The sequence below is a fragment of the Culex pipiens genome, chromosome 3 (genome assembly GCF_016801865.2).
Source record: "Culex pipiens pallens isolate TS chromosome 3, TS_CPP_V2, whole genome shotgun sequence".
NCBI lineage: Eukaryota > Metazoa > Arthropoda > Insecta > Diptera > Culicidae > Culex > Culex pipiens.
This window is the reverse complement of record NC_068939.1, coordinates 59,877,134-59,903,974: the sequence shown is the minus strand read 5'-3', so window position 1 is coordinate 59,903,974 and position 26,841 is coordinate 59,877,134. Positions and strand designations below refer to the sequence as shown.

Below are 26,841 nucleotides of genomic sequence, written 5' to 3'. Positions count from 1 at the left end.
ACTCTTGAACGACGAAATAGCCTACTTTTCTGTACCAAAAATAACAGAATCGAATAGCAACACTTTTCAAAATAAATGCTGAAAAGTTCTACTTTTCAGCACTCAAATGGGTGCTGAAAAGTTGAACTTTTCAGCACTTGTTTCGAAAAGTAACACTTTTCAGCATTGTTTTGATTTAAACGATTTATTGACAAAATACATGAAAATTTGACATAAAATTTCACTCAGTGTGTGTTTTTTGGAATTGCAAAAAAAGTTGTATGGAACTCGGTGAACCTTGTTGGATAAATGTACGGCTCGTGCTGAAAAAATCCTCTCTTAAACTACTATTTTGCAATTCCGAAAAACGCTTCTTTAATGGAATTTTATGTCAAACATTAATGTGTTTAGTAAATTCATCGTTCAAAACAAAAAAATATTGAAAAAAATTTTTTTCGACACTAGTGTTGAAAAGTTCACCTTTTCAGCACTGTTATTGAAAGGTACTTATTTTCCATTCTGCTATTTTTAATAGGGAAAAGTAGGCCGTTTCGTTTCTCCAGAAAGACAGCTGACAGTTTCAAAGTGGAATTGCAAAAAAAAATAGTTTTTTGAAATCAAATTTTTGGATTTTTATATTTTCCATTTTAATTTCCCACTTGAATTGTGGTAGTATCGCTTGCATAGAGCGTATCCTAAACCAGTCATCTTGATAAGATATCTTTCTGAGGGAAATAGTGTTTAATGTTTTTAATAGATTTTTGTATTCGAAATACATTTGAAAAATATATATTTAAACAGTTTTCTTGGGGTGTTCACACGCTGAATAAAATTTTAGTCTCCAATTTGAGCCCGTACCCGATGGGTTGAGAAATAGTGAAAATCATGTTTTATTTTATAAAATTGTTAATAATTTTAGGTAAATGTTGGTCGCCCTACCAAAAAAAAAAAATCAAGTTACTTTTTGCCAATTCTAGTTAATCTACGAAACGTTAGAATGAATTTACCTAGCAAGAGAGGCGTCCAGCGAGTGTAAAAGAAGTAATGTTTCATAGAGTTTCCAAAAGGAAATTTCTTCAACCATTTAGTGTTGGTATTAGCTAGAGAGCTACAATTAGGTGAGCCATGAAGGCTCGTCACCCAACAGAACCAAAATGTAAAAAAAATGTCGTAGCTAAGATTCGTTCCCAGTTGAAAATTTTGATTTTATGCTTTCTGCGTTGAAATTTGATGATCAACAGATGGTTAAAACACAAAGGGAAAAGTGCTGAAAGATTATGTTTCCTCAAACAAAACAGTCCATAAAACATACAATACTTACATTACAGAAAATAGCAACTGTTAGATGGAAAACCCAAAATCTAGGGTTTTCTTGTGGAAAGAAATGGCAATATTAGAAGTAGGATAATAGAACGAAACCATCAGTTAGGGCTAACAGCAAACAAGACATAGCATCATTTACTGGTTAAACCGAAGATCTCAATGACACGTAACACATAGAGCAGAATGAAAATAACGTTTATACATTTTTCAAACAAATTACTGGTTCTTATTCTAAAACGAATATTTTCGCGTTGAGTTTCACTGATTGTACCACAAAAATACTACAGAAACAAAAATGTTACGTTCAAATGTCCACAACACAGATAGGAAAACAAACTAAACCAGAAATTGAAGTTCTCTCCTGATATGGCAAGAAGACATGTTAACAAAATTGGAACACACAAAACTAGAGCAAAACAAAAAAAAAAACTGTGTAAAATACTTGAGGAAAATAAAAACATCAAACGAGGTAGATGAAAAAAAAGGGAAACTCGTCAAGCGAACAGGCTAAATCTAATCCAAGGTTAGGCAACAACAGTATGGACAAGATTATAAGAATCATTAATTATACTGATTACATTAATCACGAATATGTATTTGGTGGAAAGTATATTAATTATAAATATACGTTACTGAAAAAGAAAACAAGTCTCTGTAGTGAAACAGTGTTTGCCTTGTCCGAAAGCATGGTTACGGTTCTAATATTTTGTTGTTCTTATTGCCTTTGCTTTAAAAAATGGGCCGCATTACTTGCGTGGGGCGTCTCCTTAACTAAATGACCTATGCAGGATTCGTACTAAACAAGCGATGTTACCGCTAAAAAAAATCGCAAACTATTGCTTCAATTTACAAAGTTTGAAAAGGAACTTTAGTGAAAATTTGTGCACTTTTCAATAAGGCCGTTGCAAATATTTTTTTAAGTTTATGTCCAAAATGGCAAAAAAAAAGAAAATATAAAAATTGAAATTGCAAGCCTAGGTTTAAACATTTGGACGAAAATAGTAGTTTATGCAACAAGTTGTAAAAAGAGGATTTTTTCAGCACGAGTCGTACATTTATCCGACGAGGTTCACCGAGTTGGATAAATACGAAGAGTGCTGAAAAAATCAAGTTTTGCAACGAGTTCCATACAACATTTTTTGCAATTCCCAAAAACACACACTGAGTGAAGTTTTATGTCAAATTTTCATATATTTTGTCAATAAATCGTTTAAATCAAAAAAATGTTGAAAAGTGTTATTTTTCGAAACAAGTGCTGAAAAGTTCAATTTTTCAGCACCCATTTGAGTGCTGAAAAGTAGAACTTTTCAGCATTTATTTTGAAAAGTGTTGCTATTCGATTCTGTTATTTTTGGTACAGAAAAGTAGGCTATTTCGTCGTTCAAGAATGATAGAAAAAGTAAGTAGTTTCACGACGGAATTGCAAAAAAATATATTTTTGAATGCATTAAATGAAAATGCATTTGCAATCAAAAAGCATTTTGTAAAATTTTGATTCAGTGCCGTTTTTAACTTAACACTTTTTCACAATTTTTCGAAAAAAATATTTATCTCGAATAGAAATATTTTTATATAGTTTGACATTGTCGATCCGACTTTGTGTAGCTAAGGTATGGCAAAGAATGAATCTTGACTGCCATTTCAAAAAGGCGAACATTTTTTATTTAAGCCCTTTTGAAAAATTTGAAATTCTCAAAAAGAAATTCAATAGGGTGAGAAAAGAAATGAAAAAGCGTTAACGTAATATGTGGATGGTCTTTAATTTCATTCTTTGAAATGCTATGTCAAATCCAAGTCGGATCGACAATTCTGTAATTCTTTAACCTTTTTTTGTAATTTGTCGGGTCGACAATGTTACTAAAACAAATTGTGAATAATTTTCTAAGTTTTTTCAAAAAAATGTTTTCGAGAAAGATCAGGAGTGAAACCACTTTAAAAATTGGAAGAAAAAAATCATCGAAAACCTTTAACCTGTTTAAAAAAAATCTTCACATTTATTGAAAATCAAGTTCAGCTTCTTATTTTTTTAACTTTCGTTTTTTAAATGGTTAAAATGGATGAAAATAAACATTTCTATGCATGTTTCTTTTGTGAAATTGTCTCAGGAACACGAATATGGGAGTGTTCTTTTATTACGTAACGCGAAAAATCGGACTTTTAGACCCCCTCTCCCCCCCCCCCACGTAACAAAATTTCCATACAAATTTTAAAAAATTTGTATTCAGCGTAACAAGGCCGCCGACCCCCCTCCCCCCCTACTGCGTTACGTAATAAAAGAACGCTCCCTATGATGAAATTATCACCGGAAAACTTGATCTAAGGGGTCCCCCGAGCAAAAATTTATAACCAAAAAATTCACTAAAAGTAAAAGTGTCTATTTAATATGTTAGACTGCCTTAACCAAAGCGTTCTCATTCTCAGATGGCAGTCCCAAATGTCCCCTACAAGCTGCATGTCGAACCAAGTTGATATCTGGATGGAACACTTTTTAACTTGAGTTGAGTTTTGAAATTAAAAGGCAACTTTTTAAGATTTTTGACGGAGCTCCCTCCGTGTACGCACGAGAGCATGCAGCTAGTGCTCAGTGCTCCATCGTTTTTTCGATTTTTTTCGCCGTAATTGATTGTGGTTACCCGCGAGTTTGCTTCTCCAGCATGCCAAAGGCCGGCCGTGGCCGTGGCAGTTCGAGTGCGGCCTCGAAAAACCCGCTAAGTTCGTCTACCGGCCGTGTGCAAAAAGGTAAACAAACCAACGCCGTGTCGACCGCCATCGCGCAGGGGAGCGTGAACGCAGAAGGCATCGACAAAAAGTTACTACATCCCGGATATGTCCCAAGATCACCAGTGCGAACCCGTTCCGGTACTTCCGGTGCCACGACCAGTGGCACATCAACATCCGCCAACATCCCCATCAGGAACGAGTTCCAGATGCTGAGCGACGACGAAGAAAACAACAACACCGACGGTAGCAGCACTACCGACGACGATGACGACGATGATGGTCGTGCTCGGAAAAAAGTGCCGACGTCAAACAAGAACAACTCTCCAGCGGAACGTAGACCACCTCCAATTTTTGTTTTGGACACGTTGGCGGACGATGTTGACGAGTTGCTGGAAGGCCTCGGATATTGTCTGAAAATCGGTAAGTCGGCAGTGCAAGTGATCACACTGACCAAAAAGAATTTCGACCTGGTGTTTGAAGAATTGAAGCAACTTCAACTTCTACACATTCAACCCCGAGAAGCCCCCTGTTAAGGTCGTCTTGCAGGGTTATCAAGACCGTCCGATCTCCGACCTGAAGGGTCACCTTTCGGACGCCGGAATAAAACCGCGGGAGATTAAAGTGCTCTCGCGCAAGACAACGGTAACAGGTACACACATACTGTACCTGTTGTACTTCGACCGCGGCACCATCAAGATCCAAGACCTGCGGCGGACTAAAACGTTGGACGGTTTTTGGGTAAACTGGCGGTTTTACACCAAGAACCCGACGGACGTAGCGCAATGCCACCGTTGCCAGAAATTCGGCCACGGCTCGCGGAATTGCAACCTCCGGCCCCGCTGCGTGAAGTGCGGTGAGTCACACCTCTCGGAGGCGGACTTGGGGGACAAGGCAGAACAAACCAAGCCGCGCGTAAAGTGCGCGAACTGTGACGGCAACCATACCGGCAAAAACCACGCATGCGTCGCGCGCAAGGCCTACCTCGAGGAGCAGGAAAAGTGGAAGAAGAAAGTCTCCCACCCTCCTCAGCGAAGCACGAGCGCAGCCGTTCCTGCTGCTGGACAGCGTGCGATTCCAGCGGAAAACTCAGCGTTCCCTCCTGGTTGGGGGCGTTCGTTCGCCAGCGTGGTCGCTGCCGGTAGCGGCAGTACGGCCCAGCAAGAAGTCACCGGGGAAGATCTCTTCACCCTGCCGGAGTTCTTTGCTCTCGCGGGGGAGATGATGACGCGGTTTCGGAGCTGCCGGAACAAGGCAGAACAATTCTTGGCCCTTGGGGAACTGATGATCAAACACATCTACAAAGGATAAATTACCTGTGATCTAGATATAAGCTTTCTCTTCCTCTATCCCTTTTCCTTTGCAATTTCTGTAAGTTTTTTTTATAGTTTTTTCTTACTCTTGCTAGTGCCTTAGTTAAAGAAATATATTTTTTTTTTTTTGTGGATCGAGGTGGGATAGCCAGGATCAAGTCAGTCCAAGTCCGGTTGTGTAAAGGAACGGTAATGGTCGTGTCAATCACATGCGGATCGCTCGCACTCCATGGGAGCGGGGATTGAGGACATGATTGGGTAGGTTAAAATGAGATTGTGTTTGTGAGAGTATGTAATCGTGTAATGATGTAAATAAGCTAAATCGAAACTTCGTGCTCAATCGCCGCCCCCAATGTTCATTAAAAACCCCATTCGCACAAGCTTCCCAAAATCAGTACTGTAGGTTTTAACTGTCGAGACTGTTAAAACCTACAGAACTGACCCCAAGGAACTCGAGCGAACGGGGTACACTATCCACACACCAACGGACTTTTACTATGTGACCCTTAACTGTTCCAACAAAGGCAAAATTATTAAAATGAATTCATATGTTGAGGTTTAAACTCAATCAGCAAAGGTAATTATTTAACAAATGCAAAGAAACACACGTCGGGCAAAATTTTCCCACATAAAAAAGTCGGAACTTGTATAAAATGTTTTACAGTCCCCTGTCCTGTCACGTTCGTCAAAAGTCTTGTCAATTTTGCTGAAAATTAAAGTGGTTAGAGTTGCAGTTAATCGTATTCAACATGACCAGAAAAGGCAGGCCTGTAATACGATTATCATGCATGAGTACTTAGCTTTAAAGAGGACGACTCCGCAACCGCCGTCAGATGTCCTCGATCACCTTCGCCAGTATAAGTCGCAATTGGCCAGTAACGAATTTGTCCTGCTTGTCCTTTGACCAGCTCCGCCGTGGGTACCATCATATCGAAATCGGAGTTCCATTACGCTACACAACCCGGCCGCTAGGTACGCTCTAGTTGCTCCGAATTTTCCGATGACAGGAAGCATTCGATCATTCGGTTCCGTCTGGATTTATTCTTCAAAACTGTGGCACTGTAAATATTCTTCAAATAACTAATAAAGAACTATTAATATTTCCAGACACCACTCGGCAAAGATCAATGTGTAACATCTTTGACTGGCGCTAGTATGGGGAACAAATGCTCCCCTGCTCTTTCCGTATTGGTAAAGTGCATTACAAGCCCTCCGACCGTCCCATGCTTTCCATGGGGGCAAGGTCCCAGCCGTGCGGAGGGTAGTTAAAGAAATAATTGTTCCTAAATGGATTATGATGCAATACACAGCTGTAAGGAACTCCAAAACTCTGTTATGCACTTCAAAATAACTAATTGTATCTTGATTATTCACCAATAAAACCGAATTGAATTGAAAAAAAATTGAAGATTTTTGACTTTTATGAACCTTTAAAATTTGTGTCCCGATTTACTCCACTTCCCGTTGACCTAGAGTGCTCATATTTTGGCCAGATGCTAGTTTTATATGTACAAACAATCCCTGAAAATTTCAGGCAGATTGGTGAGGTTCAAACGACGTCCCACAAAGGGGTATGCCCTGTTCGTGGACTCGCTCCTAATGTTTATTAACTGAAAACGGTGCAGTTGATAGAAAATTTACAGAAATACTCCTTGATTGCCAATTCCAAAAAGGATTTTTTTTCGTGTAGGTACTCATTTTTTCCCAAACCTACAACTTTGCCGAAGATACCAATTCGGTCAAAAAAAAAACGTTTGTTTACATTATTATCATGCCAATTTTAAATTACACTGACTTACAAAAATTGACAAAAATTACTGCGCAAGCTTAACTCGATGGGGCGCATGAAGTTTGAGATCCACAGAAACACGTGCACTTTGAATTTAAAAAAAATATTTTGACAGAACGAATGTTTTTTCTCCAAAGTGTGTATGGAGAATAGTGCTGTTGGCTACTCCCACATAATCTACGCAATTTTTGCTTGTATGCAACAGCGACGAACCGCCTTAATTCTTCATACAAAATTTGGAGAAAAACCATTCGGCCTTGTCAAAATATTTGAAAAATTCAAAATGCACGTGTTTATGGGGAGCCAAAAGTTCATGCTCGAGTTGAGCCTGTGCAGTCCTTTCTTGTAATTTTTTTTGTAGGTCAGTGTAATTATAGAGTTATTTTGATGTGATCGTCTCGATGTGCATGAATTTAGAGAAAAAAAAACGAAACCAAGTAAAGAATTTAAAAATTATGAAACTTGGAGGGCCACCCTGCTGCTATCTGGGACTTTCTTTTATCGTTCTCAAAAATCAAAAAAACACTTTTAAGATTTGCCTAAACAACTAAACGTTACCTCTTTATTCCGTTGTTTGCGCAAGTGTTGCATTACTTTATACATTTTCCGAATCGCACAGAGTATCTTTCGCCTGCTCGACTTTGGATATTTTGTGTTTTTTTTGTGTTTGTGTGCGTGGCTAAAGATAACTTACGGGTGAACGCATTGTTAAACAATAGGTTACGGGGTCAAACAGTCAACAAGGAAGCTCGACTTTCTGCACGTTTTTTTTGTTTGGTTGTGTGCGTCACGTTTTAACTTGTGCTTTTCTTGTATTGTATTTGTTATTGGTTTAAGTCTTTACTGCGTGTGAAAGCACGCCGATTTAGCTTAGAGCATTATTTAAAAAAAAAAACATTTTTATTTCACTTCAAATGAACAACGCACTTAAACTAATAAGATAATAATGTTCAACTTGGTTAACATATCGTGGTTACGTTCAACGCGTGTTTGAGTTGAATGAAATTATTTCAGCTGTATGAGTGTGTATGTGTGTTTGTGTGAGAGAGTAACCAATAAATCGTTCGAAACGTGGTAAAATTTGTACTGAGTTGTGTCGCATAAATTCACGCTGGTTTTGTGCAATCTGCGATTTGTGTACAACACTCTCTAAAATCTCTCCCGCAATCTTCCTTTTTAATATCTCCTATTAGTACGGGCCTTTAGCATTTCCCGGCTTTAATTTCCTTCTTCGTTGGGTTGTGTGTAAAGTACAGCTTTTGCGCTCTCTTTTTTTAGCACCGAAAAAAGGTGTTAATAAATAGGTATTGTTCTCTTCTCTTCACAGGTTTCCGATTCCGTTACACGTACTTTCCAAAACAATTTTGGTTTTCTAGTTTTTGTCTGTCTGTATAGGGAAAAATTCAATATTTATATAAGTGGGATGGACATGAACAAGTAGTATAACAACGATTTACATCCAATTCTACACGCTAAATTCTTTGCAGTCGTTTTGGACACGAAAAAAAACCTAATCTGACCGCGCCTTTCGAAACAACACGCCTCGAAGCTTTTCTTTGAGTCAATGCGCAATCACCTTTGTTTTAAAAAGTTCAATATAAAAGTTTATAGCAAAAATTTGGCTTTCCATGTTGTTGGTGGTGGTGAGTGTTGTGTGTTGGCGGTATGCTGTGCTTTTGTTTTGTTTTTCATCTATCGGAAGGCTTTGTTCCCGCAAAAAGGTGTTTTGTAGTAGTTGTTTGCTTAGAGCAAAAATGTTCTCCAAAAAATGTTGCTCTGTTTAAGGTGGGACGTTCTAAGGGTTAGGGGGAAAAAAACCAAAATATCTAACCTACTGCGGGGAGACCATTTTCATGGAGAAGGAAGAAAATTTCCCCTTTTTGGAAAAAAACATGTTAAAGACGACATCGACACGACATAAATACAAACTCACAGTCACGATAAAACACAACACGCTCTGGGTGGTTGGGTTTCCGGGGTCCTCCCCTCCCTCTACTTAGTTTTGGTCGTCTCTGCGTCGCCGTTGTGGTGGGCCGGCGACGATGGATGGCCGTTCGCCTTCCGCTCTGATCCGTACGAGGACGCCTTGCTGATCTTGGACATGCCGATCGCCTTCACCATCAGCAGGTAGACTGGAAGGAGAAAGAAAGAAAATAATAATAACAGTTTTTATTTCATATTTAATAAAACTTTCTGTTATTTTGTAATAATTTAAATTCTATCTCAGTTTGTTGAAATTTCAAATTTAGAAAATCCACCATAAACAATAGTGTTCGTTTGAATTTTCCCGAAATTCCGATCACCTTCCTCATGACTGCATTCAATTTAGGGACCTACATAGGGAAATGAAATGTTCTGGGAGAAATTTCAAACACTCAAAGTCATGCAAATTTAAGGTTGAAAAACTTGTAGTTTTTCTTTGGTGCTGGCACTTTTCTTGTACCGAACAAGCACAAACATAACAAAAACTATCAGATTATTATCAACAACAGTTTTACAATACTTTTGATTGTTATAAGTCTCGTTTTTTTGCCAAAATGATTTTAAATTGATTCCGACCTTGTTCTTACATGACTTTGTTGCTCGATTGGAACCCCGATTTGACAGTTCGATTGGAACCCTGAGAGTGACATTTCGCCTCTCCATATAGGCTCTCTAATTCAATTGATTGCTGTCACCACACCTACCGACACAAGCAAGAAAAATACAGTGAAAAGAGAGAAAGAGAACGCATTTGCAGTCGTGTCTTACGGCGGTTTGAGTGTTGAGCTCCGCATTCTATCTAACAACATCGTGTGTGTCAACTGACGGTCGCATGCAAATGACGACGATGACCGGCACCGGCAGAAAATGTTACTTTTTTTTACTTTAAGACATTTAAAGTATTTTATTTTTATTTTTGCGCCTATGATTGTCATAAAGGCCCTTATGAAACGAGAAAAGCTCGGATCTTTAACTCAAAGGTAAATAAACCAAATAAACTTGTTTGACAGGTGTCATTCCGGGACTTGTTGAATTCTGTTCCAGTTGTTCTATAAGAGCAGAAAAACAACTCGCGACAAAATTTTGAGGCTAATAATTTTGACAGGTATCATTTTCATAAAGTATTCACCTCCTTTTCTCTCCCACTGAAAACTGCGAACAATGTAGCTGTCAAACTAGGCCAAACTGTTAAAGTCAATCACGAAATGAACTTTGAGTGATTTGAGTTCATTTCTGACGTCATGAATTTCTCCTCTATAGAGGAGAAAAGCAACTCGCGACAAAATTTTTAGGCTAGGAATTTTGGCAGGTATGATTTTCATAAAGTATTCGTCTCCTTTTCTCTCCCACAGAAAACCGGGGAACAAGGTAGCTGTCAAACTAGGCCAAAATGTTAAAGTCACTCACAAAATGAACTTTGAGTAATTTGAATTTGAGGAAGGTTTTGAGGCATCATGTACATTTTGGCACTTTCTGGGTTATTGTATATTCTGAAAGTACTTCTAATAAGCTACCTCTCCACCAAAAATGAGCAAAAGTTACTTCAGTAAAGTCTGTTTAATCATGATTTTAAATAAAGTAACATAAACAAAATCTCTGCCATCAGCAGTCCCTGTTTATATTGCCCTGTCAATCTGTCAAACAAAAGGCTATATAAACCTCGTGACGAAAAAAAAGCAACATGAAAAAAGCGCCCCTACATTCGGCGAAGAAAAACGAATCATAACAAAGCGCCCCCCTCAGTGACAGCAGGGTGATATCGACGTTGGTGATTTCAAAAGAAGTTATGTTTGTTTTTCTCAAATAAAATTAGGGAAATAATGTTTTATTGAATATGGATGATCATGTATCAACAAAAGCAACGTTTTTCATCGTTTGTTATCATTAGAACATCTTATTTTGCTTTTATATAAAAATGGTAATTGAAAATGGATGCTCAACATTCAAATGCGTTTTTCTCAAAACGCATGGTTTGTACATGATGCTTTTTGAAATGTTGGCATCGATTTGGGACGTTCATCACTCGAACGCCATCTTCGCTTAAAACCCTGGATAAGTTAGTAAAACTTTGATAAATCCTCATTACAACACTTGCAGGGTTAATACAAGGGGTTGGAAACTCTTAGAGCTATAATTATTATGTTAACCAGTTTACCAAAATATATGTTAGTATACTTATTATTTCCTTTACATATCGCCAGTATACTTTCCAATATACTGAAAGTATCTTAATATACTAAAAGTTTATTGCTTTTCGATTAGTATACTAACAAGTTTACTGGAATGTAGTAATATTAGAGTTTCCAGCCCCTTGGGTTAATATAAGATACATGTTACGATGTCATGTTACGGCGTCTACCACCGGTTCCCTATGGTCAGGTTGCAACGCAGCGTTGCCTTGGCCGTTCACACAAGGCGCCGCCGCGGGTGCCCGAAACGTCATATTGGACAGGTCGGCAGCAAATGTCAAAAGGTTTGGGTCGATGGATCGATGATTGACGATGTGTGGGTTGCATGAGCAAAAGTGGTAGGCACGATGTAGGAGCGATTGTTTAAAAATATTAACTATTTTAAGCAATCAATTTGTAAGTAAGATACTTAGAATGAATTGTAAAACTATGTCCTAAATATTGAATTGGATTTAGAAGCGCTACGTCAGGCCATAATCGGTCAAGTACGAGTTTAATCTGCTGGCACGGGTTGGAGAAGGATAAGCAGATTTGAAGACTAATGTAAGTTGTTTACATTTAAAATTGAAATTTATAGTAATAAAGGGATTTAGCTTTTAGCAATATGAACATCGAATAAACGGTGTTTTCGCTCAACGGAACTTCAATATCCTTCCCAACACCTAACATTTACACACAAGATCCTCTCTAATTACTTTTAGCTGTAAGAAAAATGTAATTACAAAAGCCGACTTGGTCCTAACCAGGTCCCAGTACCGAAAAGGACCTTATAAAAATAATTTTATGAAAAAAAAAACGTTGCTTAATCCACCTTCAGGTGGGTGATGCCTTCCTTACATTCATAAAGTTAATACACTACAGAGCCTCAAAAAAGATTTATTTTTATCAAAATATCTGAGATCCGGCCTAAAAAAGTGTATAAAAACACTTAAGTGGTTATAACTTTTGATAGGGTTGTCAGATCTTCAACGTTTTAGGCTCATTTGAAAAGTCTTTTGATTACCTATACAAAGACAGGTCGCATGGTGGATCCGGACAACGTTTTCATTAAAATATTTGAGATCCGGCCTCCAAAAAGTGCATAAATAACACTTAAATGCTTATAACTTTTGATAGGATTGTCAGATCTTCAACCTTTCGAGCTCGTTGGAAAGGTCTTTTAAATACATTTTTAAAAATGTGTTGCATGACGGGTTTTCTTACAAAAACCACCCTTTTTACAATCTTCCGGACTTTATTCGAAATCGTTTTTTTAGCATAACTTTTGAAGTACTTTACTAAACTTCATAATATTAACTAGGGTCTTGTGGGACCCCAAGACGGATCGAATGTGACCAAAACGGTCGAAATCGGTACAGCCAATCCGGAGATAATCGTGTGCATATTTTTCGGTGCACGGACTCACATCCAGACACACGCACAGACATTTGATTCTGTGACATTTGAATCCTCTTGCAGGTAAACAGGTAAACAAGATAAAATGCTTCGTAAAACTCATTATTTCGTGATAGAAAATATTTGGCGGGACAATTATGCTTAGAAGTTCAACGATGGGACAAACAGACTTGGTGTTGTTTTCAATGCTTTCTGAACAAAGTACTAAATTTTATGTGTTTTTCTAAAAGTATATGTAAAACTAAACTTAAAAATGATAAAAAGTCAGAATCGTCAAAAAATTACATGGGACAATTATGTGTAGAACGGCAGTGGACCTCTTCAAAAAAAAACTCCAGAAATGATCAAATCAAAGCCTATCGTAAACTGTTTTGAGTCAGCTTTGAGGGACATAGTGCAATAACCCTTTCTGAGCTATTCGCTGTACTAGCCGATTCGAGTGAGAAGGAGAGTTGAAGAGAGTGTATTCACAGCATATTTGCGTTGCTTGCGTTTTGGGCTCGCAGGTGAATGAGTCTTTTTGGTGTAATCAAGACCCTCAAGGCTTAAAATAAGACACGGCTTTTTTGCAAACCATGGTTCCTTCGTTCTTTTAAGTGAACCGGCTTTTTGAGTGGCTTTTTTTTTACCCACCTCAGAGGGGTGTAAAAATTTAAACCGCCTTTTTCTGAGTTATTAATTTTAAAACATGGGACAATTATGCTTAGAACGGTATTACTTGGGGTCCAAAACAACACAATATTTGTATGGAAACGTATAGTGAAAATGCATAAAAACGACAAAAAACGTAACAGTGGTACTTACACGCCAGCAGCGTCGACGCCCCGATCGAAAAGTACATGTACTGCCCGTCGAGCAGCGATTGCGCCAGCGCGTACATCATCGGAATCACCGTCACCACGTTCCAGGCCACCATGTTGACGAGGGTGTGCAACCGGGGCTGCATCTTGATGGCGTGCTTCCGCGGCACGTCCGACCCGGTGAAAAAGTCCCCGTGGGTGTGGAAACTTTCCTGCATGCGATCCTTCTGGCGGAACAGCTCCTGGACCCACTCGGCGGCCGCTTCTTCTGCTTCGGGCAGCGACTCGGTGGGAATTCGCCGGACGTGCATGTGCGCGGTGATGGGTTTTCCGTTCAGGATGTTGAAAATGGTGGGCTTTACGGGGGAGTCCTTGGCGATGCCGAGCTGAATGTCCAGGACGGAGCTACGGCCACGCAGATTGGGCAGACTCGCGGTGAATCCTTTTGTGCGTGGGATGAGGTGGTGCTTCAGTTCGACCATGCCTCGATCGCGGGCAAATTTGACCGACGCTTCGTGCTTCTTTTCGGTGAAGCGAGTTCCTTCGGCGTTCAGCAGTAGCCACACCGGATCGGGATAGTCCATGATTTCCTTGATCTGACGGCCGATGATTTCCTTGTCCTTGTCGAAGGATCGCTCCAGGAACACGAACTCGGCAAATTTCCACGCCCAGCCGATGGTTGGGATGTACTGGATGACCTTCTTGGCGTACGCCTTGCAGTTGCCAAGGACGCCCACCTTTTCGCAAAATACCCATCCGACGAGCCAGTCAATCTCGTACGTGTGGTTCATCAACAGCAGCACGTGCTCCTTGCCGCAGTACTTCAAATCTTCATCGCTGATGTAAACGTACAGCGTCGATCCGGACCACCAATCGGCCAGGAAGACCAGCTCTGAAAGGGTTGAAATGGAGAACGTTAGCCAAAAGGGTATGAAATTACCAACGACAGTCCAAACTTACGGCTGTAGAACGAGTAGCACAGATAGTATCCAATTTTCCTGTACAACCGCTTGTTGAATGGCTTCAGTCCAAAGTACAGAATGCACTGGACGGTGTTGATGACCAGCCCGGAGGTGAAGTACGATATCGCAAAGCACAAATGCACCAGCGTAGACTGTTTGATCATTGCCCACAAACCCGCCATCGTGAAGTAGCTCAAATCATGAAACTGTTTGTCCTGCGTGTGGGTTTTGCTTTTATTCCTCGAACGTTCACTTTCTTTTCAGCACGCGAACTCACACAAAACTTTCACCCAATTAGTACAGTCAGGATGAACGACGGCGGGCTACTGCACTCCGTGTTGAGTCCGGATTGGGACAGCACCTAAACGTGGAAGACAACAAAAATTTGATAAGCAACTCAGTTCTATTTTAATTACAATTTTAAAATGACACATCAAATTTTGCTTGAAAAAAGCTATCAAAGGTTGAAAGTCCAACCCAGTGAGTCGTAATCTGCGCCATCTGATTAGGGAGCTGACCAGCTCGCCGGCGACCTGATACCTGATACTGATAGGAGCTCAGAAATCACGACTTTAGCACATGAATTCGATTAACGATAATGATCGCCACGCGAGTAAGCAAATAGATCTGTGCTCTTGTCTGATTTGGTTTTAATCGACTTGACCTTAACATTGGGAAAACGGGACTACGAAAGATAAAATATTCGCCAGCTGATCAACATTTTGCTCACAAAAAGATTACAGTCCAGACTCGATTATCCGAAGTCCTTAGACAAAAAATTTAGGTCGGATGATCAAATCTTCGGTTAATCGAATGATGGTTTTGCCTTTCTTACAAAAGAAAGGTTTAAGGCAGGGGTGACCAAAGTATGGCCCGCGGGCCAAACGTGGCCCACGAAGTGATTTTTCATGGCCCGCAGACCCATTTTGAATGGTCATGTCAAATGGCCCTTTGACCATTTGTAAAGTGATTTTAGGTTTATTTTATGTATGTTAATGCCAATATTTTTTATTTTCTCTTAAGGGGTTACATACATGTAAATCGGCAAAAAGGTTGGCAGAGGTTGGTATGAGCATACATTTAATTTCTTTTAAATCTTTTTTCAGGGCATTAAAATATACATTTACATCTATTACCAAAACAAATTTGAAGACATTTGGTTGTATCATTGCCGAGATATAGCTATTTGAAGTTAGATGTTTCTAAAAACGGGTGCCACGATATCTCAACACTGCTTTGACCAAATCGCCTAAAAATTTTGGTGAAGACTCGTTTAACCAGTCCTGTGCGCATGACGAAGGCCAATTTTCAAAAAGTTTATTTGAAAAAAAGTTAAAAATATTTTTAATGTTTTTCATATAAAAATCCGACAGTTTTTGATTATTGTATTATTTTTAAAGCAAACTCTCAAAACCGCTCAGAAAGTTTGACAGTTCGCTTTGCGCATGGCCAAATTTTGAACTTAAATCGTCTCTAGCTCAGTTCTGTTACGAAATATCTTCATGAAACTTGCACAAGTGATTGAAAATCATATTTTTAGTGGATTACTTGAATTTTCTGAAATACCAAATTTTGTGATTCTCTACATGTATGTAACCCCTTATTATAAAACTAATGATTTATCCTAATTGAAATAATTTTACACCTTTCAATGTTAGTGAAACTATCCTCAAAATTATAATGAAGCAATTTTGTAAATGTCTATTAAACGTTAACATTTTTACTTATCCGTTGCAAATTTTTTTTTTTACTTGCCGTTGCAAATATTTTTTGAAGTTTATGTCCCTTGACTCTGACCAAAGTCGAAAGGATTTGAGTTGATAAGACTTCTATTTCCATTAAAATTTTATGAAAAAAATATTGCCCCTGATTTTTCGAACCAATTTTGAAAGGGGCGACATAAACTTTGAAAAATATTTGCAACAGCCTAATAGCAAAAATGTAAGTATTTCATATTAATTTAAAAATCATGTTGAACCTTAAAAAAATTAATAAAAATTACAACAAGATTTTCTGCTTAATTTTTTTTTCGTCGAACCTTACATTTTTTGAAAATTTTGATTTCAAATCAACTGTACGAGTGTATGAAACATTTTCTTGCTATTTTTTAATTGAAATGTTTACAACGTTATAATTTTAATTTTTATATTTATTTTACTTTTTTTGCCTCCCTTCGACCATGGCCAGATTCGAGAGACAAAAACTTTTTAAATATTTTAATCGACCTAATTGCTGGAAAATAATAATAACGAAAATGTTCAAAAATAACAGAAATTAACAAAATAAACATCAAGTGATAGATGTATTTTAAATTCTTTTAAATTAAAATGAATTAAAGTCATTTTTTAAACTATCAATTTTATATATTTGGCCCGCAAGCTCATTTGAGCTTCAAATTTGGCCCGGCATCCAAAAACTTTGAGCACCCCTGGTTTAAGGTTTGCTTTTGGAAAAAACGCTTTTCTCAGAAATCTTTAAAAAATCGTACACGGCGAGGATTCGTCCCAGGAAAAAATCCTATTACTAAATTGAAGGTTTAGATGCGCTCTTTCGATTGAATTTTGGCCCGAAACCCGGAACTCAAAGTCTGATTTTTGAACTTCAACGAAACTATTGGCACTACGCCCCCCGGGGCATGGCCTTCCTCTAACGTGGGATTTCTGCTCCAGCGCCTCTGACGAGACAGGAGAAACCGGGACCGACGTTTTACTTCACCATCCGATAGAAGCTCAGTGGATAAGGCGGGAATCGAACCCGCGTCTCATAGCATCATCGGGATCGGCAGCCGAAGCCGCTACCCCTGCGCCACGAGACCCACAACTTCAACGCCAGCGCTTTTACGCTTGCGCGTTTTACGCTGCGCGTGAAAGTGTTCTTTCTGGCTTCTCATAATAGATCGACAAAGGAGCAACTCTCTACGAAATCGGCCGATTTCGACCATTTTTATTTTTTGTATTTTTTCATTTGGCTCAAACTTTGTGGGGGCCTTCCCTATGACCAAATAAGCTATTTTTTGTCATTGGTTCATCCATACAAGTCTCCATACAATTTTGGCAGCTGTCCAAACAAAAATGGTATGTAAACATTCAAACAGCTGTAACTTTTGAGTGAATTTTCTGATCAATTTAGTGTCTTCGGCAAAGTTGTAGGTATTGTTGAGGACTTTTGAGAAAAAAAGGTACACGGAAAAAAAATTGCACATTTTTTAATCAACTTTTTTTTCACTAAAACTGAATTTCCCAAAATACGTATTTTTTGATTTTCGAGATTTTTTAATATGTTTTAGGGGACAAAAATCCGCAACTTTTGAGCTATAGAGAAACATGGCCAAAAAATCTGCCGCCGAGTTATAAATTTTTGAAAAAAAAGTAATTTTTGGAAAAAATCAAAGTTTTATTGAAAAACAAGTTTGACATTATTTTTTAATGCAAAATTGAATTTGCAATCGAAAAGTACTTTACAGATTTTTTGATAAAGGGCTCCGTTTTCAAGATATAGCCACCAAAAGTTTGATTTTAGCGAATTTTTTGCAGTTTTTCAATTTTTAAAAATAGTGACCATGAGTGACCATTTCTAAAAATATTTTTTTAGAAAAGTTCAGAAAATTTGCTATAAAATTGTCTAAAAGACATTGAAGATTGGACCTCGGGTTGCTGAGATAGAGCCGCTTTAAGAAAAAGAAACACAAAATTTGAAGTTTTCTAAGTCTCACCAAAACAACCTACCATTTTCTAATGACGATATCTCAGCAACTAATGGTTTGATTTTCAATGTTAATACATGAAACATTCGTGAAATATTTCGATCTTTTCGGAAATTTTTTTTTGAAAATTTTTAAATCAAGACTAACATTTTAAAAGGGCCAAACATTGAATATTACGCCCATTTAAAATGCTAGTCTTGATTTAAAAAAAATCAAAATATTTTTTTCAAAAAGATCGGAAAATTTCACGAATGTTTCATGTGTTAACATTGAAAATCGGACCATTAGTTGCTGAGATATCGTCATTAGAAAATGGTGGGTTGTTTTGGTGAGACTTAGAAAATTTCAATTTTTGGTTTCTTTTTGTTTAAGGGGTTACATACATGTAAATCAACAAAAATGTCAGAGGTTGGTTTGGGCATACACTTATTTTTTTTTTTAAATCTGTTTTAAGGGCATTAGAATATATATATTTTCAACTATTATCAAAATAAATTTGAAGATATTTGGTTGCATCACTGCCAAGATATAGCCATTTTAAGTTAGCAGTTTCAAAAAACGGGTGTCACGATATCTCCACACTGCTTTGACCAAATCGGCTCAAAATTTTGGTGAAACTTCGTCAAACCAGTCCTGTGCGCATGACGAAGCTCAATTTTCAAAAAGTTTGTTCGAAAAAAAGATTAAAAATATTTCTATGTTTTTCATATAAGAAATCGCAAGTTTTTGATTTTTGTATTTTTTAAAAAGCAAAATTTCAAAATCGGGCTTCGTCATGCACACTGGATATGTCTTGCAAGTCTTCATCTCAAATTTCAGCCAATTTGGTCCATCCCATCTCGAGATATCGTGGCACCCGTATTAATCAACTCGGTGTTCATAGAAAAACGCTCACAAAGTTCGACAGTTTGCTTTGCGCGTGGCAATTTTTTCAACGTAAATCGTCTCTAACTCAGTTTAATTATGAAATATCTTCAAGAAACTGTCAGGAGTGATTGAAAATCATCTTTTAAGAGGATTTATTAAATTTTCTGAAGCATGAAATTTTTGATTTTCTACATGTATGTAACCCCTTAAGCCGCTGTATCTCAGCTACCCGAGGTCCAATCTTCAATGTCTCTTAGACAATTTTATAGCAAATTTTCTGAACTATTCTAAAAAAATATTTATGGAAATGGTCACTCATGGTCACTATTTTTAAAAATTGAAAAACTGCAAAAAATTCGCTAAAATCAAACTTTCGGTGGCTATATCTTGAAAACGGAGCCCTTTATCAAAAAATCTGTAAAGTACTTTTCGATAGCAAATTCAATTTTGCGTTAAAAAATTTTTTTTTCCAAAAATCACTGTTTTTTCAAAAAAAATATAACTCGGCGGCAGATTTTTTGACCATGTTTCACTATAGCTCAAAAGTAGCGAATTTTTGTCCCCTAAAACATATCAAAAAATCTCGAAAATCAAAAAAACACGTATTTTGGGAAATTGAGTTTTAGTAAAAAAAAATGCTGATAAAAAAATCTGCAATTTTTTTTCCGTGTACCTATTTTTTTTCTCAAAAGTCCTCAACAATACCTACAACTTTGCCGAAGACACCAAATTAAGCATAAGCATAAGCATAAGCATAAGCATAAGCATAGGTGCCCACCCGCAGTTGCTACTCCGTTATTGACCAGGACCTCCAGAAGTTACATCCACGAGCCGTGGAAGATAAGTGGGTGCTATCTTTCCTCGCTTCGCAACTTCTCAAAGGCCCCTATCATGCTGATCAATACCGGCGCCGGCCACGACCAGTGGTAGGGTCACGGGGAAGTGGATGGGAATGTTAGTCCGATACTTGAGTGATAGAGACCGCCCAATCGACTGCTTCTCCGACAAAGTATCACATGAGTTTTGAGGGGGTTAGTAGATGGGTATGAGGTCAGGATTCACGAGTGGCAGTGATGTGACCATGAGCATTTTGTTTATCGGTTGAAATTTTAAATCTTAGGCAGCCGGCTGCGGAAAGATAAATAATTGATTATTTAAAAAGTTTGTTTTAATCGAACGCGTGCCAACCGAGCGGTAGTGCTATGGGCTGGACTTATCAGTATATTTTTACTATTGGTACAATTAAGATAACGCGAGCAAATGTCAAAAATAGTAGATGAGTTAATACTAAAGCTGCCAGTTGGAATAAATTATTACGATCAACGAATATAAACGAAAAGAAAACAGGACACCACGTAACCGATTGTAATGAAATTAAAACAATAACTTAAACAAACTTAACCGGCGGCGTGCCTTCCTATCAACGATGATAAAAGAAGGACTTATTAATTTAAAATATAAAAAGACTCCAAAAAATACGTTGCATAGTAACCGCGAAGTCCCGCTACTCACAATCGAATCCGAAAGATAGCTATCTAGAATTTTAAATATAGTATTAATTCGACCGCGATCCTCCAGAGATTCTTCGTCGGCGTGCCTTCCGATCAACGGTGATGTAAGAAGGGCTTTATTCATTAAAATGATTTTATATCATAAGCCTTAAAACATATTCGTCGGCGTGCCTTCCGATCATCGATGATATAGAAAGGACTTAATCCAGCAATACGATTTGCTTGTCTCGAAAAAAAAAAGAATTCGGATCGTTTCTATCGAAAACTATGTAAAGAGGACAAAAATAAACTCATTGGCCAACGAACGCGCGAACTAAAAATAAAGAAAAAAGAAGAAGAAGACCAATCACCCCATGCACACAAACAACGACACAAAAGAGATGAAAACAACACGAATCAGAAGAAATCCAATCACCCCATGTACACAAATAGCGACACAAAAGAGATGGAAAATAACACGAAAAACAGGACTGCGCGTCCACACAGGCACCGCACTACTGATGCCATTATTTAATTATAATGACCATTCACCCCATGCACTCGAACAGCGACACAAAAGAGACGGAAAATAACACGAGAAAACAGGACTGAGCGTCCACACAGGCACCGCACTACTGATGCCATTATTTAATTATAATGACCTGAGTCGGGCGGAGAAGAATACACCCAGTTGTCAGTGTCAGCCACTTGCGAACTGTCAGTGAGAGCCGCCTTCATTTTTTGTTACTGTTCTTATTTGGTTGGAGCAGTATTGTATTTGAAGGAAAATAAATTTAAAAAAGTATTTTAATTTGTAAATGTATTTTTGGACGTAGATCGTTCATTAATTGCAAAAGAGGCCAAAAATATGTAATAAACGTTTATTTGTTTTTTTTTTTTTTGCTAATTTTTATTAAAATTCAGTTTAAAATATGTTTCATGAGATATATTTCCTTATGAAATAAATCAAACAATGTTATGTCATACATACATGTGCTTAAACTAAGACTTATTAAGTTGGTAAAAGTAGTAGTAGTAGTCAATGTGTTACAATATATAAATCGTTCCTTCGGTATAGAACCCGAGCTTTGAGGGAAGTGACGCAAATTCTCTGGGCAAAAATGCGAACAAAGAGGGGAAAAACGGCGAGCTAGAGGTTAACACGGATAGATAGGAAGCGGAACCGTTTTCGTAAGCCACCGTTTTTCAAAAAAATCACTCTGCAAAACCGGCATCTCGGAAGAATGATCACGTCACAGCGAATTCACTTAACTTCCTCCACAGCTCGGGTTTTGCATTTTATTGCAACCAGATTTTTTTTTCTTAAGTTATTTTTATTAGGTCCTTTTAGGTGCTGTGACCAGGTTGAGACCGAGGATCGGTAAAAACAATATATAATAAAAAACAAAAACAACTCCTTAAATTCCATACTTGGAGATCATGTAACTGACGAGAGTTACTTGGTCCAAGCGGGTCTTGCAGGTCTTGAACCTGCCGATGTATTCGGAGAAAATGCCCCACAGCTCAGCCGAACTGTAGAGCACCTCCCCGGCTTCCTCCTCCGTGGCTCCACCGTCTCGTGAGCCACTGCTCCCTTTGCTGCTTCCTGCGGGTCGAGGACGATCCTTTGATTTTCCGTCCGGCACTGCGCCCGGCAGCGGAGGGAACTCCGCCGGCGTGAACGCTGGAACTGCTGGGCTCTGCTTCTCCGCCTTCCTTGCCGGCGGTTTTGGTTTCGACGCCTGCTGTCGCCGCTGTATGAATTTCGCACGCTTGGGGCAGCTGCAGTCCGTAGCTTCGTGGGCTCCAGAGCAGTTGGCACACCGCTTTGGCTGGGCTTCCTGGACTTCGCACTCTTCCGTCTTGTGGGGACCCCCACAGTTGTTGCACCTCCCCTTGAGGTGACAGTTCCTGGTTCCATGACCCATCTGCAAGCAGTTCCTGCACTAGGTCACGTTCGGTCGCTTGTTCCGGTAGGCCTTCCACCGGATGTGAAATTTCCTCAAGGGCTTGATCTCACTCAGCTGCTTCAAGTTGGTGCACCCCTTGGGGAACGTAACAATGTACGGGGTTTCCTCTGACGAGGCGAACTCTCCCTTTCTCTTGATGGCGTGCACCTCCACAGCATCCAAGTTGTGCGATTCCTTGAGGTTCTTCTTGACGTATTCAGGTGAAGCCGGTGACGACGACGCGGAGTTGCCGCTCGCTTCGTTTCTCGTGGGTGTAGAACTCCACTTTGTTCGCAATCAAGTGGGCCCGCGCGGTCTCAAAACGCTCCTCGGAGGAACACAGCAATTTGATCCCAAACGGAGTCATCTTGTAAGTTGGCTTGGTTGTGCACGACAACAGTACATTCCTCAGCTTGGCGTAGCTCGTATTCTTTACCACCAGAGGAGGTGGTTTCTTGGCCACTGGAACCGGTGGGACGCTTTCTCTCCGGCTGGGTTACCATTGTTATTGTTGTTGTTGTTCTCCGCCAGCGGGCTGAACTTGTTGTTGTTGAGAAGATTCTCCTCTGGGCCATTTACGACAACGGCTCCGTCGCTGGTCTTCCTCCGCTTCCCCGTTCCGTTTACGGAACGAAACTCGTCCCCGTCGGAGGATTCTTCCACCTCCATCCGTAAGCACTTTGCCGCGCCACGAAAACAGCAGAAAAAACAACCACTGTCTCCGGCTGTCACACGAAAACTGATTGCAACCAGAATTGAAAAGATGGAAAACAAAGTTCGCAGTACCGGCGTTTACACCGACGTAGTTCCTCCGCTGTCGGGCGTGGTTCCGGATTAAAAACAGAAGGATCGCTCTCGACAAGCAGGAAGCAGCAAAGAAAATACTAACCCCGCCCCACGCCTGTGGAGTCACGAAGGAACAAGGCAAGGCGGTACTCTGCAGTTCGGCTGAGCTGAGGAGGATCTTCAACGAGTTCAGCATCCAGTTGAAACTAAGCAAGACCAACTCAGATCAATTAAAAGGGATCGGTTTCATGTTGCTGTCATTTGTTTGAAATTTTTTTTATTATTATTTTGTATGTAACTTTCATGATTCCCGGTCCTAACCTGGTCTCCGCACGGAAGAGGACCTTAAAAAAATATGTTATGAATAAAAAAAAAATTGGCAGAGAAAGTTGCATCACATGAGTCATGCACGATCTTGAGCACTGTTTTGAAATGTGCTGCAAGAAAATTTGAATTGTCAAGAAAGGCAGATGACGACTGACTGGAAATTTATATGGGAAGAGAAATTATCTTGCACAAAAAACAAAAACAACAACAAGAAAATGAATAAGAATAAGAAGTCCTCTTCGCTTCTCCCTCCCAGATAATGACCAATCACCCCATGCACTCGAACAGCGACATAAAAGAGACGGAAAATAACACGAAAAAACAGGACTGCGCGTCCACACAGGCACCGCACTACTCAAAAACCTTACCTGTTGGAAAATATTCTAAAAACAAATTGAAATCCTATCAAAGTCACCCCGGTTTACGGTAATGGTTGTATAACAATGTAGCAAAAATTTCGAACCTGGCTTTCAAAATAAGTTATTAGTTGGCTTGTTAGTTGGTTTAAGCCTAAGGTCAACATTCACCGACAACTCAAAAATGTCTTATCATCATGACTGAACAGCACCGACCCTATATGTTTACATAAACAAACAAAAACTCGCCAATACTCACCTGCGTGACTGATATGATCAGGTGCATGACTTGAAGGCCCACCGGAGTCCATCCGTTTGTATGTACAAGACGGGTTTGGGATGCAAAACTCTGAGTGTCGGTGCTGAACGCCGTTTTGTTTTTCACTTTGCCGAAGACACCAAATTGATCAGAAAATTCACTGAAAAGTTACAGCTGTTTAAATATTTACATACCATTTTTGTATGGACAGCTGCCAAAATTGTATGGAGACTTGTATGGGTGAACCAATGACACAAAATAGCATATTTGGTCATAGGGAAGGCCCCCACAAAGTTTGAGCCAAATCAAAAAATACAAATAAAATCCATTTCCGGTTTTGGTAGAGAATTGCTCACTACCCGAATGGAGGGAGAGCAAGAGAAAAAGCGAGAGTATTCTGTAGCGATCGGTGTGGAAGTGACAAACGCAAGGAAACTGTCAGAGCAGTGTTTCGTCACATTTGATTTGTGGTCGCGAGTGAATGAGTCTTTTTGGAGCAATCAGAACCCTTGGTTTAAATTTCTGGAATCTAAAATTTAATCAATTTCTGAAACAATTAAATTCATGGAATTTTGAAACATTTAATGAATTTATGAATTTTCTGTATTTAAAATGATTTAATTTATTTTTATTAAAATATTGGAAAGTTTTTAGTTCAATTTTTTTCAATATTTAACTTTTATTTCTAGTGTTAGGAAATTAAAAAAAAAGTTCCTGATTTCTTTTAATTTTATTTTTATGATTATTTGAATTTCCAATTTTTTTTTGAATCATTGAACTTCAAAATTTTCAATTCTATAAATGATTGACTTTTTAAATCTTAAATATTTGTATATTTACAGGAGAGCGAGCAGCAGTCGTGGCTGAATCTTGCTTATTTTGTAAGCGAATAATCCGGAGTTTCAATTCCCATCTACTCCCAACGAGATAATTCTGGACTAATTGAATTTTGAAATTAATGAATAACAATGAAGCTTACGGCACCTTTTCAATACTTGTTTACGTAGTTCTATTCAAAAGTTAATGTGAAATTGAAGCTGAGCTTATTTTATAAATGGGTTTGTTTACGACGGTTTAACCAAAAACTAGTATAACTCAAATTATATTATCGTACCGTTTAAACATAGAATCGTACGTTAAACCAAGGTATAAACCAAAAAGCTCTTAATTTCTGTTTAATCTAGCGATAGAATTACAGCTAATCACACAAAACAACGGAATAAACACGCGCTTTGTGCGCTAAAAACGGTAAATCGTATAATTGATATTACGCGCAGCGCTCCCCACTTCACGCAAGCTTTACAACAAGAAGCAAATTCGCTTTCCGTTTCGCTACCGCTAACTAAGTTGCAGCCGCAATGTAGAGCGCATCGCGGGTGCAAAGTGTAAATTCAGCTGATTGAATCCACCGCGCGGTGTAAAATAGAATGAAGTGTTTTGTGCCACGTTCGGGGGAAAACTTTCCATCATTCCGACGAAGCCGGTGCTGCCGGTGAACGAATGCCTGCAAATTTCAGCACAAGCAAGCAAAAATTTAAAAGCCGACTCTAGGCAAAGTCCTCAGAAAATGACGACGGCGACGATGAAGTTTGTTTGTGAGCTCTCTACCTTTCCAGAACCGGTTTCAGCCGGCTTGCGTGGCGCGACGCAGGCTCACTTCCTACTGTACTAGAGGTGCGATTATAAGGCGACCGTTGCCCTCACTGGAGGAAGGGCTCGGAAGTGATTAGCCTGGGCACGATTGCCTTCCGGATTTGCAGGAAGGGTTTGCGTAATCACCTGTCGCCGCAATCGGTAATCAGTGTTTATCAATCTGTGGTTTGTTACATAAAGGCAGAATGACTCAGATTTGGTAGAACGTAAACTTTAAAACTAATTGCGAAGGTCTTGGCCTTGACTTAGTTCTCGACAATAGATCCAGAATAGACCTGTTCCTCTCAAGTAATGATTGATCTGCTTTTGTCCTCCTGCTAATTGTAAATAAGTTATTTTTACTGGGCCTCTCTCGTCGACTATACCTGTGTAGAGGGGACAATTCCTGCTAGTAAACAAATTGATTCAATCTCCCGATTCCCTCCTTCTCCACTGTTTTAATTCCTTCTAGCACTTCGAGGTGATCTTGAACTTTCTACGTGTTTATGAGCTAGCCCGCAATCAGTGACCGCGCGTCCGATAGGAAAGGGAGCAGCAACAATTGCGTTTCTCCTCCAGCGCGATGTAAAATCCAAAATTTTCCTCTCATTCCAAACACACTTGTTACAAAAAGCGTAATATAAAAGTTGTGAATAATGCGCAGCGGAACCAACTACGGCCACACTTACTCTGGCTGAAATCGAATAAAGGTTCACACACGCCCGTTTTTGCCTTTTCTTGATATCGAAGGAATGATTCGCGGGGATCGCGAGTCGAGCGAACGAAACGAAAAACACGACCGACGACGTGCACGAATGGATGCGAAATGTGTTGTTGAAGTGTGAAGATGGATGACAGTTCGACGTGACGTGACAGAAGAAAAAAAGGGCTGCACGGAAAAAAATCGGATCGTTTGTTGCCCGGACAGATCCATCAGCTCCGACAAAAAAAATTTCATAAACTCCGACATGTTAAAATGTTTTAAGGGTTCTAATTAAGTTTTACGCCGTGACGTCATTTG

At 39.0% G+C, this 26,841-nt stretch overlaps 1 protein-coding gene across 5 annotated transcripts; it reads right to left on the bottom strand.

The window, feature by feature from the left end:
- Positions 1-8,040: 8,040 nt before the first annotated feature.
- On the bottom strand, positions 8,041-26,667 carry LOC120426139 (1-acyl-sn-glycerol-3-phosphate acyltransferase delta-like). 5 transcript variants are annotated; one of them, XR_005606647.2, is made up of 5 exons: positions 26,510-26,667; positions 14,450-14,812; positions 13,494-14,381; positions 9,056-9,254; positions 8,041-8,998 (listed from the first exon to the last, which is right to left on the bottom strand). XR_005606647.2 is itself a non-coding variant. In XM_039590854.2 (5 exons), exons 3-5 carry the CDS (start codon positions 14,631-14,633, stop codon positions 9,115-9,117), a joined length of 1,212 nt encoding a protein of 403 aa, XP_039446788.1. In that variant the 5' UTR covers positions 14,634-14,812; positions 24,189-24,348; positions 26,510-26,623; the 3' UTR covers positions 8,041-9,114. The 5 variants fall into 5 exon arrangements, 3 of the variants coding, with proteins under 3 accessions (XP_039446788.1, XP_039446787.1, XP_039446790.1); XR_008212583.1 differs by having other exon boundaries at positions 8,041-8,509; XM_039590854.2 differs by adding an exon at positions 24,189-24,348 and having other exon boundaries at positions 8,041-9,254; positions 26,510-26,623.
- Positions 26,668-26,841: the final 174 nt, after the last annotated feature.